Here is an 18,957-nt window from a genome sequence, read left to right as displayed (position 1 = left end):
TAGGTTTACTGTTAACTATATACTGTGCCGTCTTCTTGCTATGAGCAAAACAAAAAAACATTTCCATGATTTATTTATATAAATCAACATTGAAATGTGTCTGTGAAGCCGTTTAAAATATAAATTACAAAGATGAACAACTTTCCTAATTGCACCTTTGAAATTATACGTAGCCTACCTATATTTGTACTTTTAACAAACAACTTTATATCTTGAAGCGTTTATTATATGAAGTTATTTTTTATTATTTTGGTTTCAGTCCGTTTTCGTTCTATTAAATACTTTATGGCGAAATACTAGCTATAACCAAACAACTTTTTTTTAATAGACGCACATCATGTAAACATATCTGATAACATAGGAACGGAAAAAATAGGAGACAGGCGGTACATTGGAGTATTTAACCATCAAAACGCATGCATAAAGTATAACATTTTTTAGTAAAACTCCAAAGAGGAAGAACAGGTTTACAGGAAAGTCCGTGACACGACATTACCTGGAATCATTTCCTACTAAGCTCCGATGTAAGACGTAGAGAGGTAAGAGGATACAAAATAACACTGTAACGACTTAAGACGCAGTCCTTCTTTTTAAACGAAACAGTTTGACAATACACAAACACATCAGCTATCACAGTGCGTAAAATGTGAAGCACCGCAAGGCTCAGTGAGACCGAAGCCATGCAGACTCTCGCGCTCTCTCTCCGGCAGGCAGCACAGGGAAAGCGAGCTTTACCGCGTGTGGGAGGTCCCACGTGACGTCACACAACATGCAGTGAAGCTCAGGAACAACATGGTGCTCTCAAACTTTATGATCCTCTCAATAGTGCCACTATGAACCTAAGAAAATGCAAGTATGCCCTTAACAGAGCACTACAGCAAGTATTTAACTCATTAGCTCCAAGAAGTAAACATATTGCAGTGAATTAGCTTCTTTGGTGTTGGCTGAAAAGTCTGATATGCTCTCAGAGCACAGTGGATCATAACATAACAATTTAATGTGTGCGTGAATGAATAACGAATCTTTGGTGATTTAGTGTCCAAAAAACATTTGTTCAACATATTAGATTGTGATAAAGGATACGAGTTTATATATAGTCCACATAATGTACACAAAAGCATAGTGTCTTCTAACAGTGACTTTAAATGTAATCTTAGCACTACAGCAAGACCTTTACAACACAAGCGCAAGATCTTTACAACATTTTTAATTAATACACATTGTTGCACTACTTTACAAACCTCACAAACATGTTACTATGATCAAGGTTGGTCTGTATAAAACACATGAGTTTACACTATTATAAATACATTCAAGAGGTTAGTACCATGCAAAGCTTTACTTCAGTAGTTGCAAGATATATCCATAAGCCTATGGACTATATATAATTATAAGTAAAACATACCTGTGGCCCATGCTATTGTTAAACTTACCATTACTTTGCCATGCCAAGCGTGAAGCCCATATCATTCCTTCAGATTTTCTTCTACCAAACAAAGAAGGAGTTTTTGTGCCTATTGTTCTTCTGTCCATGCTGCCATTTCATTTTATGTTCCATGTTAAACAGCCCCTGTGGGGAAATTAAAACTCAAATATTATACTCCAACACTATGGATGGGTGGACCGGAGCATAGGTTTTTAATCAGTCACTACAATATGGGTTTTACTCATGCTTCCACATCTGTCTTCACTGAAGCAGACATATTGTTTTGTCTTTGACCTTTGCACTGTATCTAACAAAAACAAACATGTCTTATTTACCCCTGGTGGTGAGTGATAATATCGTTTTAAAATAATTTCCTCAGATTCTGAGATATATGTTTGTGAGAGCTTTGCCTCCATCTGGCAATACAATGAAATTTTGAATAATTTTGTTTGTCACAGACGCACATCAAGGCAACATATCCGAACTGTTTTTATTGGATTTTTATGGTAGAAAATCCAACCATTTGAAAAGACAGCTCATTAACATGGCGCTTTAGCATTAGGGTAAAAATATATAAAAAGTAAAGTTTATCTTTATCAATAGTAGCTTTTTGCAAATGATATTGTTTTGGGTTTGATGGACAACTATCTTCATCAATAAACTATTTGTTGGTTAATCTCAGGTACGCTACTGCAAATCCCACTCCTAACAGCGCTAAAGTAGTACTTACCTAGTTAACATTCCTCTGCTTTAGCTCTTTGGCAACGCTGAACATCCTTCTGGAACTAGTAATTATCAGAAGTGAGTATCAAACAGAGTCCCAGGCTAATTTGTTAAAATTATGACATAGAATAATGGGCTGAAAAAGAATGGACAAGGCAGGATAAGTACCTCCAGGGGCCCCTCTGCACCGAGAGCATGGGCCCCCCAACCCCACCCCAAGACAGAAATGCGTGCACCCGTAACACCACGTAATCAGTCTGCACTATTGTGTGATTCTTACAGTAAATGCTGCACACAGCTGCTTTTATAGTATAAACAGCTCCTTCCCAGTGAACCAGGGGCGCTGCTAAACTAAAACATATATAAAGTCGATCCCTATCAGACAAGAACATTTCACCTTATTGAAAAGCAGAGTTAGTTACGGTGGTGAAGAGTGAGTTTTATTTAAAATATTTTATGAGTGAGGTTGTGCAGACAAACACATGAATTATTCTTTTTATAAAAAAAAATATCTCGTCACTGAGGGCCCCCTTTTGCTGAAGGGCCCCTGGGCACTTGCCCGGGTTGCCCATATGGTAGATCCGGCCAAAACAATGGACCTTAAATTGGTCAAATGGAGCCATTAAATTCAGTTAAATGAACTCAGGAATCAAATGAACCATGATTTATAGAATATATAACTTCTCTTGGTAGGCTACTTTGTATAGTCACATGAAAACATGCGGGCTATTCCTGCAGTTTATCAGGTGCAGATAGTCCACCTGGCTGTGCAGAGTTTGTTATATAAAAACACATTTGCCTTCTTTAAAATGGGAAGGTGTTTCAATTCAAACCATACGTGTTTCTTAAATGCAAGTAAAGATAGACGCTTACAGGCTACTGTCTTTTCATCCAGAGACATTCAGCTGCACTCAGATTCTATCCCTGACAAGCACTGTGTCCACGTGCTTCCGCACAACAGCGGGTCAGCTGATTAAAACGGCACGCGGAAACGGTAAAGTCAATTTTGAAAGCGCCAGTAGATCTCCAAAGTAGCCGGGCTATATCGACAAATAGCACCATTTTATGTTGACAAAGCCAAGTTTCTGAGCAAGACTTTGGATATCAACTCAGATAGCGTATCTTGAATACAGAGAAACCGATCTGTCATCCTCAGGAGAAAGTTATGGCACATAACGAGTTGGTCGCATTGAATGGCACTCAAGTAAGTTTTTTTGGGAAAGTTTTTCCGTCGGACTTCGTCCTATTGCTTTACTCAGGCTTACGTTATCAGTGATCGTTTAAAATGCGGATATGACCAGTGCTAAATGTACACGGGGTTTGTTTATTTCTTCTATATCACCGGTGTCACGTGACACACTGTAGCTAACGTTAGTGACTTTCAGTTCAACAGATCCTCCTTCATATTAACTCATGAGCATAATGCCTCCAAGTTACAGCACTATTATGTAAGTGAGTAAACTATTTAAGTGGCAGATTGTACAATGATCATTTGAAAGCTGTTAAAAAAGTATTATATCTTTGCAAAATGAAGCATGACTGCAGTAAACACTTCTACACCCTCACTGTGTGGTTTACTGCTGCATTATATTATTGTTTATCATCATTATTGTTATGAATGTTGTGTATCTACAATACTAGTTAGCATGTCAGGTGTGTGTTTGTATTATTTCTCCTTGTGTGGAAAGTAGCCACTTTCTTTCTTATACTTTTAAAGATTTCCTACATCGGACATGACTGCAAGGACATCCCAGACTTTCTTGGGGAAGATTATGGCCTGTTTGCCAGAAGATTGGATCTAAGCTTCAATCAGCTCAGGTAAATGACAGATGCTAAGGTGTAGGCCTACTCTTGGATGTAAATGCTGTCTGTCTTTCTGTCTCTCTCTCACTCTCACTATGTAGCTGGTAGACATGTATCCTTACATCAGGAGAAATTGAATGTGTGCTGTGGGTCTATAGGTGGTCAGAGTGTCATCATGACATCAAAGAGCTGAATGAGTGTTATTGCTGGGCTGGTGCCACGCTGGGGCAGGATAAAAGGCGTGATCGATTAATGTGACATGCTAATTCGGGGGCAAATAGAAGAAAAGATTCCTCTGTCAGGACATGAAGGAACACCTCATGGCAGCTGCTTCAGAGGGGGCTGCCATTTCAACAGCAGGACTAGCACAGTTGATCTGGCAAGTGAAAGAAAGGAGATGATGGTTATAAGGTGCTCTTGTTTCTGAACCCTTTTCATGACTGTCAGGCACATGAAGCCGTCTCAATAGAGGCACTTTTGGTTGAATCTTTTGTCTTGAGGCAGTGCTTGACATGTGTAGTACTCAATCTAACTGATTTACATTGCATCATACTACACAATCATTGCAGTACTCACATCTACACAGTGTTCAGACAGGCTGCCAAAATCTGTTATGGGTCAGCTCTTTATGTGCCTTTGAGCAAGAGCCTCTGAGTGTGTATAGCTGTGTGACATAGAGACAGCATTTGAAACATATTTTGGGGATTTTGACACGTACAACCTGAGACCTACTGACCTAAAAAGTATGAAAAATGTAATTGCATGTGTTGGCGTAAATATAGTAAGAAATGAGATAAAAAGTGGGAGAAGAATTCCATAGAATTGATCAATAATATTGTGGGACCACCAAATTATTATTTACGGCTCCTCACCTATGTGTATAAAGGAACTGTTATGCTTGTTCAAATACCTGATGAAAGTTGGATAGACTAACTGTTATAATTCAAATTACCAGCAGTAAGAGAGATGATGATCATGAGTTTTATCTTTGATTAGTCATGCTGACCCCCGAAACACTTGTTGTTTATGTCATTTTCAATTTGTAGTAACTTGACTTTTGAATAGTCTTCCCTTTTAACACATAATGATAGCCATCAGATCGTGACTTCCTTCTGACACACGGTAAATGTCTTGGTGTTACCTCAGAAGGAATGATCTTATGTCTTGCAAACAGCTTTATGAAATCCGACTGAAACAACCCTTTTGTGTGTTCCTTTCAGTGTGATCAAGGCTGGCATTATGTTTCTCGCCTTTGAACCCGTCACATTAAAGACGTGATGTTCAGAATCAAATATTTATGACTCAGATATTACTTATTCATTAATAATTTCAGTTTGCCTAATCTCAGATGTCAGATATCATTACTAAACTTCAAAGGGTGGTATGGGCAGAGAAGCAGAGCAGAAGCAATGAAGTGGTGCTCAAACCTTTTGGGACTCATATCAGTGGACTATTGATTGATGGCTGCTTGTGGGCAAAATGATCTCTTACATAGGGATTCATATTATTCTCCTATATACAGTAGGTTTGAATGGCTCACATTGCGTTAACGTTCATCATAAGCACAGCATGAACACTTTATCTTTATCCATTGCTATAAAATATACATTTCTTACCTATTACCTCTGTACCTGTTGGTGTCTTTGGGTGATCATATGACAACATTGGGAGATCACGGGTGGGTCGAGCTGTGGAATTCAAAAAGCAGCTGAACATGTGATAAAGTTTTATGCTAACTAAGGCATAGCCACCCACTCAGTAGTTTGATCCCCATAAGAATGCATCTAAAAGATAGGGGCTTTTTTCAGAAACTGCTTCTTATGGCATAAATAAATGTAAAGGCGCCCTTTCACCAGAAATTAATCTTCCATATATAAAGACGTGTGATTATTATTAACATTTTAAAAATATAATAGCAATTTAGATTCTCCCCTATGTTCAAGCCATTATAGCTAGATACTGATCATGCTACCTAAAAAAGGGACAACATTTAAGCTAAGCCTCTTAGCTATTTGACATTGTCCATAATTGAAATTTCAGATTATTTGTAATTTTGTAACACAATATTAAATAACAGTTTTTCCCTAGCTTCACCTTTCAGGATTCTACTCTATGACATGCATGTCAGATATTTGAGACATTTTTGTGTCGACACTATGACCTTGTTTCAGTGTCAGCTCATAGCAACCAGTTGCAAACAGATGCACATGTTGTTGAGACTCTGTGGTCTGCCTTCAGCATCATGTACTTCTTCATGCTGCTCAACTAAAATTGAGAACGAGACATTGCCAGAATTTGTTCTAGCTAATATGCTTATTTCTGTCAGCTCAATTGACAACACTCATCCAGCAACCTGACAATGAGTCACAATGAGAAGAAATGTACTGGCACCTTTACTGTGTGTTTTTGTGTATGTTACACATATGTTTATGTTTGTGTGTATGTTTGCCCATGTTTGCTTGCATGCAGTGTTTGTGCATCTGTCTCTGTGAGCATAACTGTGAGTGGCTGGGCAGGTAATGGCAGGATGAAATTATGGTAGCAGGCTGTCACACCCACACCTCTCCCTCTGTGTGCTGCACCGTCAGCCTGTCTCATCAATGTGTCGAGAAGTGTGGCTCACGGTGAGATTTCTGTCTCGGGATGGGCTTGGTTAGTATTGTTTCGTCCACTTTGTTCCAGGTCAGGTGTGTACACAATGCAGGGTGGGCTTGTACTGTCTTGACATGATCCCTCGCTGTGACTCGGGTGCACTTTGGGTGCCTGCATCTGTTACTTGCAGTGCTGCTGCCCTGGACACATGAGGTTTGAGGAGGACACATGTCGGTGAGTCACAGGTTGAACCCTAATGTTATTAGACCTTAGAATAAAGGTTGTCACAGTTCTGACATGGCATCTAATAAACAAATCACATTCATGCCATGGCAGCTTTTGCACAACCTTAGACCTAACCTGTAAGTGGTCTTAGATTTGTTTTTGCCAGTTATATCTGCCCATCACCTGTCCTCTTACCACATGTGATAGCTATTACTGTACATTGAATGTAAAATGTTACTCTTTACTGTCAAATATTTGCTTTAGTTGATCACAATGTTGATCATTCCAGTTGATCTAATCTGTCAAACAATTGCTATCCACAGCAGGACTTGATTAAATTCAAGTGCTTAAAATGTACACCAAAATAGGAACATCTGTACAAACTATTACAACAAAAGCCTTAAAAAAATGAAAACTTTTAGCATATCCACTTTGTTGCGACGTTGTTTCATCAAAAGGTATTATTTTTGTATATTATTATCTTGTCAATGGGCTGTATTGAGTAATTCGTAGTGGAATCACAGTTTCACCATAGGTTAAGACTCCAATAAACTGTAGATGAATATGCTCTTAAATCTTAATGCACACACTTAAAGCAACCATGGAAGCATTGAGATGAAATTAACATGGTTTACAGTGAATCCAGTTAACCTGTAACACTGGTGCTTTACTCTCTCCTCCATCAATTGAATAGGTTGACCTGTATACTGTCTACACTACAGTGAGACTAGGACATTTAACACGCACTGTAATGCCAAGCCTCAATTAGCATGCGTCCCATCCTGATCCTCTTGTCTTTCTATCTATGTTGACCAAGTGGATATACAATTGCAGCATAGCCGCTGTCTTTATTTTCTGTCCACAAGTAACCTTAATTTATTTATACCCATAAAAACAATGTGTAGCAGTCAATCAGATGAACTTTTACATAGAAATTCAGCCTGCCATTAAGAGAGAGGGGTCCATATTGGACTTTTGCATTGCAGATTAACTTCAGCTACCTGTGTGTGTGTGCCTGTGTGTGCCTGTGTCTGTGTGTATCTGAGGGGGTATGTGTTCACCCGGGCTATGTTGGTGATGGCAGGCGTTTTGCATTTTAATGACAAATCAAGTATGCTAACTCGCGCTTTAAAACGAAAGTGCTCTAAATGTCGCCTGGCTGTCAAAATGAGATGTAAGTAGTCTGATGAAAAAAGAACAAAGAAGACAAAGTAGGGAGGCCCGATACACTGAGAAATGAAATAAAACCTTGTATGGCCTGTCAGCTGTGTCGTTTTATATTCATATCTAAAGAACATTATAGTATTACTCTGCCGCTCATGCCTCACTCATCTGTCTCTCTTAATTCGTCACAGGCACCGCTCTGTCTTTCAAGTTGCTGTATGTCAACACGGGCAGGGGCCTGTTAATTGACAAATGAGTGTCACAGACATCAAGTGCTCCTTTTTCTAATCCAAGCTAGGTAGACTCGGGTTGTTTGATGGTGAGGGGAGGGGCCGGGGGGTATGTTATTGGCAGAAGCCCAGGAAGAGGCATTAGACCAGTCCTAGAATGGGAAGTGACAACGGCAAGAGAGCCTGTCATTGTCTTGCCTAAGTGTTCAATCTTCAGAGATGCCGGTATGCAGATAAAGTGTCATTTAGGGAGAGGAGATGAAACATTGGCAGTATGAAGTCCTCAAATCACTTAACTGGGAGCGTAGAGTGTGTGTGTCTGGTAATAGTGGTGGCGTACTCTGTTCTGCTCAGCAAATATATCCCATATCCGATCTATCAGGCCTGTTTAGGCCCATATTCTAGGATAACCTGATCTGCGTCTGTAAATTAAGGAGAATACAGAGCTCTCCCAGCCCTAAGAGATTTAAACCAAAGAGATGGGATGGATATGATCTGGCAGGAAATAAGTTATTCATCTCAAGGACGTTTATATTTTGTTGTCAGTCGGTATTGGTGGAGAAAAAACAACTTTTTTAATTTTCACTGGGAATGTTTTTTTAAACGATGTAGTACTACTCCTTGGAAAGTGATGGGATAGGACTAAAGTGGTTATACTTAATGGATAGCTTGTCTTGTTCCCCCATCTATCCAATTTAAGGTTAGATCAGAATTTTGTTTTATGTGATTGCTGGAAACATTTGTGTCCCTGTTGAGGACATACAGGGTCTGAGTCATGGATTCCTTGACTAAAGAAGTAAATAATATATATGTTTGTATTAATCAAAATCACATGGGATGAATTTAGACTTTGAAATAAGGTTACATTTTTTGTGACTCAATTTTAGTGTCTTTGGATAGATCTGTTAAAGGTTATATTATAGGCATCTGACAGAAAACCTGCATTAAGTCAATTAAGGCAACAACCTTTGGTGAAATGGACATCTTGTAAATGATTGAAATCCCTTCCCAAATTGCAACCAAGCTGCAGTAATGTGGCCTTCATTGTGTCCATTGTTTAGTTTTTGTATTTCGGTGTCTGCAATGTATTTTTACTCTAGATTTGCAGTGATAAAATATGCCTGAAGGGCAGAAGATGTTTGTAGAAGAACTGCATACTTTGTCCTCCCTAATGGAACTCATTTAATGTGGTATATGCTCTGAGGCCTAGCATTTATTAAGATCTACTGTTTGATTTATCCAAGTACATCTGGCCTTGTGCTTGACTCTTGCTGCATTGGGACTATTAATAAAAAACACATTTTAAACACGTACTGTATACTAAACTACATAGTCTGAATTAGATCGTCAGTAGAGCTATGGCTTTCTTCTCCACATATTAAAGTATTTATGTAGGTTTTAAAAAGAAACTCCACTCTCATTTCCAGCATTATTTCCTTTTCATTTACTTACCTCTTCTGTCATGTTTATTTGAGGAAGTGATGAGTATTACCATGCCAACCAACTATCCGGTTGACACATTGCAACATCCTTGAAGTTGCCCAAAACATTGGAGAAGTATAGATGTATGCAATAGAGAGTTGCTTCAATTCTGTTAAAAAACATGATGCGTGCTAAGCAATAAAGAGTGAAGCTAAACTTAGGTTTTTGTCTTGGTTTGCTACATGTGTTTAGTCTTGTCAACAAATGCAGTCAAAAGGCAAAAACCAACAAACAATGTGGTAGTCTGTTTCCACTCAACAACTTCCCTACTCTGTCTGTTGTGAATATAAATATATAGCATTATCTTAAAAACACTTTCTGTGAATTCCAAAAACAGCTGGGCACTGTAGCTATAAGCACATGGTACTTAAACTTAAGTAAACAATGCATTTGTTAGGGAGTATGAATGGCAGACCATTGCACATTGCCACACACGTCGTAGTGAGTATCTTTAGAAGAAGGACAGTGGTTTTAAATCGGAATAAACAACAGTTTCCTTGTTAATCATAATGGAGGAACATGTCACCCACTGAAACAGTGTGGCTCACAGATGTGTTTTTAATATTTCTTGGACCACACGGGAGGTCTGTGGCACAGAGGAGTAAGCTATATCAGGCTTTGACTGTGCAGCTAGTCTATCAACTCCACATTTCCATTACCCTTGGTATAACATATATGGTATAAATCTTTATCTCTCTGTTAAAACACAACAAAAGTCCACTGATGGCAAGGGAACCATCTGTTAATCACTGTCAGGAGCTGCTATCAGCCTTGCAGGGCAATCCACTTCCTCCTCTCTCCTTCAATATAAGGCCATCTTGTGGTTTCGGATTCTGAATGGAATGGAACATCTTTATGTTCCTTTTGTTCACATTATATATACTGGGCAGCGATGCCATTCCTTTTATGACTGCGTCACATTTTTTATTGTATATCCCAAGACGGATGGCGTGCCACTGACACAGAGATTTACAGGCCTTCAGCTTGCAGTGGCAGAGCTTTAGAAGGGTCTGCTGACATCTAGCCAACACTTTGGAGGAGGAGAATAAAAGCTGACATTTTATTGGCTCTAAGAGAGTGAAAGAAAGAAGAGTTTGGAGGGGAGGCATGGAGGAAGGGAGGAAGGGAGAGAGGAAAGAAAGGGAAAGAGATTCTGTTTCTCTACTTTATATGTTTCAGCACTGCCAGCTGTCACAAGGACTTTGCTAAAAAGAGGGGATTTATTGGGTATTATTTAGAAACTTGTCAGTGGTAATGATTACAGCTATAATTTCAATTATCACCCACTAAATATAGCTTAATTCACTGCCTTGCTGGCCATAATGAGCCACCCTGACATCATTTTTCAAAATCCGATACCATGCTATTTTAATATTTTATGTTGACCACCAATTTCATTTTCCTCCCTGGTGCTTGGCATGTGGCAAGGTCTCACTCCCTCATGTGCAGTTGGATAGGCAGAGCTATTGAGTTCAAAGCTGTCCCAGGGATATATTTTTTCCATTGACAGAAATCCAATTAGTTTTAGTACACAGTCTGGCTGAATAAAAAGGGTCTTAAAATCTACAATATGTTTCCTTAGCGTTTTAGCAGAGTGCAAAGCCAGTGATAGATCTTTATGATTTGACCTGATGGGGCCCAAGTGGACAAACTCCCTTTACTATTTTGGCAAGTGAAAAACAAACCGTCCATATGTCTTACTCATTTCTATCAGCACAGCAGAGTCTTTTGATATTGGGTAAACATCTACTGTAGACTGCGTCCACTGCATGGCTAAGATCTTGACTCTTGTACATAATTAAACACTTATTAAATACTTTACAACTATTACACACTTTCTGCCGAAGCAACATGTAAATATGAGAGGGGAAAAATGTCAGATGTATAATTCAGTAGTCACATGTTTAGTAAGTAGACGATTTGGGGAGAGTTAACGTTTACTCAAGTTTTGACATAAGGGTGTGCATTTTTAAGCAAGCATTAAAAGGGAGATGATTAGGACTGGCACTCGGCTGTCAATAATGAGCTTGAAGTTAATTATGTGGGTGAATTTGGATACTGCAATACTGTTGCCTTTCCTTCGATTCTCTCCCTCTGTGGCACTGGTTTTATAGGTAATACATGCAAAGTCATTCAGGATGCAAGCCAGCGATTAAGACTTCTCTGTATGAGCGTTTTCCCAAACAAATAAAAGCAAAAGGGGCGCCAACTTTCGTTTGAGACAAAACCTGTGTCTATTTTAGCCCATAGCTAAAGCTCTGTTTATGTTCACGCCATCACACTTAGCCATCTCCCAGATTGATGATGTAAGCAACTGGAAGGCATGGAACATATTAGAACAGAGCATGGAGAGGGGCAGCCATACTTCTACTTCCCTTGGCTGGGTCCCAATTGGAAAAAAAAAGGTTTGGAGCCCATTTTGGAAGAGGAACAAAGGAGCTTCCTTAGTTTGGTCCAGGCAGTTTTGGTCCCTTCATGGCTTTCAATCTCTCACAGCCTTTTCTAAAAAGCCCAGGGGGTGAAAAGTGAAGACAGATACACGGGTGTACTCATGCCAAGATTTTAGAGGATGATTGCAGTTCTTGCCATGTTTTGAATTTTAGGGGATGATTTTTTAAAAGGGCTTCATGATTAATGTTGTCAGTTGATGAATAAATCCTATGACTATAAAATGCAGTTGGAAACTGTTATTAGAGATAACAGTTTCTTGAAGGCCTCGTGATTATTAAAAGAGCTTGCCATTACATCTTGGTGAAGTCTATAGGGAATAATAAGGTTTTTTTTCTAACCTCTATGATTTGAGTCAGGTTTAATCATGGTTTGCCATTTTTGAAATTACAGTACATGTGGGCCATTTTATTAGCTTGGCCTGCAATTTCAGCCCCCTAACGGCCTTCGTGGGTGAGACCACGTTTTTCCTGTACTCCTGTAGAATGCTTAAACCATCTCTGGCCCTGGACAGCTGTGCCATATTCTCAGCACAGCTGTAACTCATTTCCTGTTTCCATTTCAGATAAACCTACTCGCATCTTTCACAGCTTTCACTTATAAAAAACGTTGACTGTCCTTCCAAACCACCATCCGAAGAACTTGATATTGGTCGGACAGGATCATTTGTGGGAGATAACAGCCCCTTACCGGGTTGCACTGTCCGTCTCCCCTTTCTCTATCATTTTGAACTTGTTTATAGCCTACATTTGCTTTTTCCATTTGCAAAGAATGAAGAGTAACTTTTGAAAACTGTAGTTTGGAATGAGCTCAGAAATCAAGGGCGAGCTACGTTTTTTTTTTTTAAGGCTACATCTGACATCCATCAGCATGGAAATATGTTTTAATGGTCAGGCAGGCTGCAAGACATCAGTAAGCTGTTGCCTCACTTTTCCACCCAGGGACACATTGAGATAAGAAACAGTGACAGCATGTTTCATGTCCATGCTGCTGACACGTCTGTGCTGGAAAACTACAAGGAACAGCCCTTCCATTTGTGAGCCAGCAGTCTGTGTAGAACAATATTCTTATTATCTGTTTTCCATCATAAAACACTGTCTCTCCATTAGGGTAAATGCATTGACTCAAATCATAGTGGTTCCACTGTGAGCTGCCGAATGCACCATTAGCTGACAGTTTGATTATGTGAACAACAGACCAAACAGTCTTCTGATCTCCTCTGTCTGTCCAGACATTTGGAGATGTTTAAGAGTTTCTCCCCAGTGATAATGGTGAGATAGCTTTTGCACCGTGGGCACTGTAGAGTTTCTTTATTTTCTCCCTCTGTCTGGATCTCGGGCCCCTGGGTCCTCCAAAGCTCAGAACATGTCTGTACTCAGATGTTTCAAAACACCAAACAGAAGAGGAAGAGGAGGAGGCAGAGGAGGAGGAAGAAGAAGGGATAAAGGGAAAGACGAGGGGAAATGGGAGGAGGGTGAGGAATCCTCATAGGGATGAAGTGTATGTACAAGCCGACCAGCCAGAGAGGCCCAACAGGGTCTGCAGACTTGTGATCTGAGGGCCGTTTGTGTGTCAGTCAGATCAAAGTCTTTAGAACAGAAGGAGAAATCCCTTTACCTTCTCTTACTATAGCAAGCCTTATTGCCAGCTAGGTAAAAGGAAGGGGAATAATAACAGGGGGTTACAGTGAGATGCTTCACCTTGCGATGGATTTCATTGTTTGGGTTTCACTTCAAGTTAAATACCCATCTGTCCTCAAACATTTTATTCATACAGCTTTAGGCTTGTTGTTTGAGAGAATATAACATGTAAACATATAAACTTACTGTTACGAGGCATTTAAATGTCCATTATTATTACACAATTGTATTGAAGGCATTTGTATACATAACTGTAAACAAAGAACAACATTGCAAACATTGCTGCATTCAAAGGAATATTGCCTTGTTTTAGTAAATATAGGTTAAAAGGTGCCACAACAGTTTACCTGAGGATATGTCAGTTCTTAAAATAATGTAGAATGTGTTGTGAGTCATCTTTTACCTTGATAAACGTATGTAAAATGTCATTGTTTTTGCCTCCATTCACAATAAACTGAGATCAACTCAGAATATGTGGGTGCGACTAAATAACATTATGTAGATTTTCTTGGTTTTTAATAAATAAAAGGCCTTATTTAGTAACAATGTTTTCATTATGAAGTTGAGGGCCAATCGCTATACACCGTGGAGGAAATGTTTTATTTTTTGATTTGGTATTTTATGTTATTTGCCCAAAGGGGAATTGCTTCGATTGTTTTCACAAGAACCATTTTGTTACATATATTTCCTTTTCTTATTTTCTTCCTATATTATAGTATCAATGTAAATCCCACTTGTTTTCTTTACATATTCAGCCTTAAAATGATAGTATATTGTATGAAAGAATCCATTAGTTAGGTGACAGTGTTGATTCATCTTAGAGTTTTATTATTAGAGTCTAGAGACAACTTCTGGCTTTGTTTGCAGTACGATTACCTAGCCTGTTGTCACCACACATCCTGCAAATAACACCATGGCTTTCTGTCTATTTCAGACATGTATGGTTATACTTGAGTACATACTGTATCTTTATGACCTTGTGTTATGATTTCATAACTGTGTGAGCATAGGTGTTGTTGACAGCTTGATCTTATCAGCCGAACACCTCCCTGCCGATCTTAGTCAGCTGCTAATAAGACCATGCAGCTATTTAAGTTATTAAACTAAGGCTAATGGTTAAATACTTGTAATAACATATTAATCAGTAGTATAAACTATCACATTGCAACTAATAAAGTAATCATCAGAACCCAGGTGATTATACAGTAGTCCTATAAATAAGCTCAGCTGTTCTTTTCAGAGAGTGCCAGACAGTCCGTCAGTCATACTCACCCCCTCATGCTGCGAACGTGTAGTGAGTGTATCCTTCCATGGGCCCGGCTGTTTAAATTAATTATTAGTTTTATAGCGAACCCTGAGGCCTTGCACAGGCAGCTAATCCCTGAAGAGGGCTAATCCGACCCCGCGTTACAGAAAATCAATGCTAGTCTTTGGTGTTGGCATGCCATCAGGGCACGGGGACACATGTCAGACAGGCCTCCTGATTTTTTCATGAGGTGTGTTTTTGAAGTTGCGGAGCCAGTGGAGGATGCTCGAGGTACCCAGAATTTAAAAGACTATCCGGAAGCAAAAGAAAAAAGGCTTGTGTGACCAAGTGTGTGGTTTTTGTACATTATTTTAGCTGAAAATAGATGAGATCTTGAAAGAAGTAAATAGGGTAAGAATTCATACATAGAATCAGATTCAGAATCAGAATCACGTTTATTGCAAGGTCCATTTACACATACAAGGAATTTGCTTTTTTATATGGCGGTGCAAACATAAACATAATCTAAGAAAATAGGTTCAAAAATATGATGATAAAAAAAGTATTTTAAAGAAACTATTTAACATTACAAACGAATACAATATGTATTTACACCAAATTTTGAAAACAACAACAAAAAAAAACAAACGAGAATGAATATAAGTTAATGTATGTAATATATATGACCAACTACAGTATATTACATTTTGAAGTGGAGAGCTGTGCAGATGTTTGCAAAAAATTGCAAAAATATAATCAGTAAGCGTCACAAATATGTGTATATATTTATATTAAAAAAGCTGCATGAATTCACATATACAATTGGTCATTCATATAATGATGGTAATAAGCCCTAATTATAAGATCCTATAACTAAGTGTAATTTTCCAAGCATAATAACATTGCAATATACGGCCTCTACATTGTGCTGTGGTCTTATCTATTGATATTCTTCTTCTGTTTGTTGGATAGTCTTTTATTGGAACCATCAATGACCTTCTGGCAAACTCTCTTATGATGGATGTGTGGAGTAGACGAGTGTCCTGCAGTTATCGAGGATTTGAAGGGATTTTGTTTATTCAGTGACTGCAGATCAAGTAGTTTGAGTTATGTCATGCTTGCTATTTTCACAGGTTTGGTGTCTGAGGATCAGTGCCAGTTGAGTCTTGTTGTGAACATCGGGATCTGCTGTTAGCCTGATAATTTGATGAAAGGAAGGATTGGAACAGTCATTTTGAAAATGTCAATTTGTCTCTTTTTAGTAATAAATCTTTTTTTATGACCCAAGATGAGAACATCCTATTTTGTCCTGGCAATGATACAGACAGTCTGTGTTTTGAGATCAGTTTAATATCTTGTCAGATTTGATATATTGTCAAAATTGAAACCACCATCAATTTTCTTTTACTTTGTCAGGGTTTAATACCATGCAGAGAAAATATGAATATTTCCTCATTCCTCAGTCTCATTTCATATTCTCAACTGTCTGTCAGTAATTGGAAAGAAAGAGAGAGAGGGAGATGATCTGACCCAGTCCCCTACTTTTTTTGCACCTCTCATTCTGCCTATTAGTTTTGGATTACCAGTTTTCTCTCTCTCTCACCAAGACTGGCAGCTGAAGATAATAGCTTTCATAATGTGTGGAGTTTCATTCCAAGCTCTTCTGTGTTTCTCTTTATGGGGGAACAAAAAAATGTCGAGTCTAGTCAGTCTAGTCATTTCCTCTGTTGGGAGATTAAGGAGGGGAACAGTGCTGTCTCAAGCCTTTTGTGACAGGCGTCAAAGTCCCTGTACAGGAGTACTCATGTCTGTTCCTCGATACAGTTCAGACACTGTGTAAAGTTCATTAGGGACGCTAGCACATGAACAAAACTATGTCCTACAATTATCTCAACATTTGTTTCCAATATTGTGTAATGCTGATGGAGTGATAAGAGCTCATTCAGGATGTTATGAAGATATAAATCACTTACATGGGGGTAGATCCCACAATGGCTTTCCAAGGCCTGTAACACCAAATATTGTTTGATACAGAATGAGTTTGAACTCATAAAGTGAATCGTTTGTGGACTGAGTGTTCACTAGTGGGGGCTGGCACTAAAGATGAAATGACGTAGATACAACAATCTTGTGTCTAGTCATGAGACCTGTGGTTTGGACCGTTATATTCCCTTCTAATCTAGAGCACAAGGAGTCATTCATTGTCAGGAGAATTTAATATTCGGACTTCTGTTTGTCCGTCAAACATTGGATGTACTGTCAATCTATATAAGAAGTTTCAACAGTGCTTATCACTTCAGATATTTGATTTACATTTCACATGTCAACAGCGGATCTTACCACAGAAAATCTTCACATAGTCTTACCCAGAAATATTTTCACATAATGAATATTATTAGCCGGATTCATATTGTGCATATGTACAGTATTTCCTGCATTAGCATAACAGAGGAGCAGTGAGGCTATGTTTTGGGGAAAAATACATAGAAAAAATGGGAATAAAGCTGAATTATGCAAACTCAGCTAGACCTCTATGTACTGTATGTATCATGAAGCCCCATGACTATACAGTTACCTCCAATTAAATCCTGAGATTGAACTGAATTCTGAACCTGCAGCTCTTCCTCCGCCGCTGCTACAGTAAAAAATAAATCTTGTGACGGTAACAATCATCATATGACTGACGCGGCAAACAAAGTCAAACAATCATTATATCTGTCACAAGACTGTCTCCTGACATTTTCTTTTACTGTAAGGTCGACTCCATAACCCTTATGTCCTATATCTTTAGCAAAACTGAACATTATGGCTAAATATTCTGCCTTCTTGTTTCCTATTTTTAGCCTAGGATGTATTGCTCCAAAATGGTTGGACTTAGATAAAGACATATGAATTGCAATAGGAAAACTTTAGTTGTAATGTTCACAATTATCACCATACTCCCAAAAAGAAAGCTTACATTTTGAACGAAAGACAACAGAGTTGTTTTATTGCTATACAAACTCAAGCCAAGGTTCTTACAGTATATGGAAAATATATGGAAAAGTTTGCCTTTGTAGCACACAGGTGATAGAGTGGTATATGTGCTTGCTTTACATGGCTTTTAATAAAGCTTTTAAAAGAGAGGAGATGTTCTTTTGCTTTATGACTGTCTTTGCCAGCTTGGCAGCAGCACTAGCATTTAAATGCCCATTAACAACCTTTTAACTGTCAAGACCTTTTGAAATATGGATATTTGCTTTTCTCACTGCTTCAGAGCCACCAAAATTACTTTTAATAGCACAAGTGTTGGTATTAATATGTTCCTTCATGAGCAGTAGGCCAGCCGCATGTCATTGTAGTGCAAAGGAGTTTGCCAATGATGTCTGATTAGGAGTGCAAGGGGAGATTAATAGATGTTTCTTCCCCTCATTTGTTATCACTCTTTTAGTGCATTGACTGACAACAGCATGTGATAAATAGAGCGAAAGCTTCTGCATTTCCTGAGTGTGACACTATCTATCTACTCGTCAGCCCAGCTCCGTGTTGATGCGATGTCTCCGCTGACAGCACATCCAAAGTCAGCTGCCTAGTCCTGTGCAATTTCAGCAGCAGAGGGGAAGGTGTTTTGGATCTGCATTTTAATCCTGGCCTGTTTAATGTTTGCCCCCTGACAATCTGGGCCAGACATCATTTTAATGGTATGTACAGTGATAAAGCCAATAAAATGCCAGAATGATTGATAATCCGAGCATTATAGCAATATGACTTTCCAGTTCTCCTCTGCGCTCCAATGATGGTTTCCAAATTGAATTCTTTGTGTGCGTGCACGTGTATTTATGCATGCACACTCACATGGCTTGCATGTGTGCGTCTTTGCTAAATCTTAGGTGAGAAGAAAACAGAAGAAATCTTGTTAGTTTCTAGTGAATCTCTTTTTAGTGTTTATGCAATACATTATTTCTAAAATAACAAACCACATCGGCTGAATAGATTATC

The 18,957-nt window shown here is 38.7% G+C and overlaps 1 protein-coding gene across 2 annotated transcripts in view; it reads left to right on the top strand.

Moving 5' to 3' along the window:
- lrmda (leucine rich melanocyte differentiation associated) overlaps window positions 1-18,957 on the top strand; it is a 236,803-nt gene that overhangs the window by 51,181 nt on the left and 166,665 nt on the right. The window contains exons 1-2 of one of the 2 annotated variants that reach the window (XM_063875089.1): window positions 3,123-3,353; window positions 3,867-3,967. In XM_063875089.1, coding sequence (XP_063731159.1) covers window positions 3,315-3,353; window positions 3,867-3,967 — 140 coding nt within the window. In that variant the 5' untranslated portion in view covers window positions 3,123-3,314. Of the gene's footprint in view, window positions 1-3,122; window positions 3,354-3,866; window positions 3,968-18,957 lie in introns of those variants that run through there. The other variant, XM_063875088.1, reaches the window with a different exon arrangement.

This window comes from Eleginops maclovinus, chromosome 22 (assembly GCF_036324505.1).
Source record: "Eleginops maclovinus isolate JMC-PN-2008 ecotype Puerto Natales chromosome 22, JC_Emac_rtc_rv5, whole genome shotgun sequence".
NCBI classification, from domain to species: domain Eukaryota; kingdom Metazoa; phylum Chordata; class Actinopteri; order Perciformes; family Eleginopidae; genus Eleginops; species Eleginops maclovinus.
The sequence above is the reverse complement of the archived record's forward strand: the minus strand, read 5'-3'. Positions and strand labels throughout refer to the sequence as shown.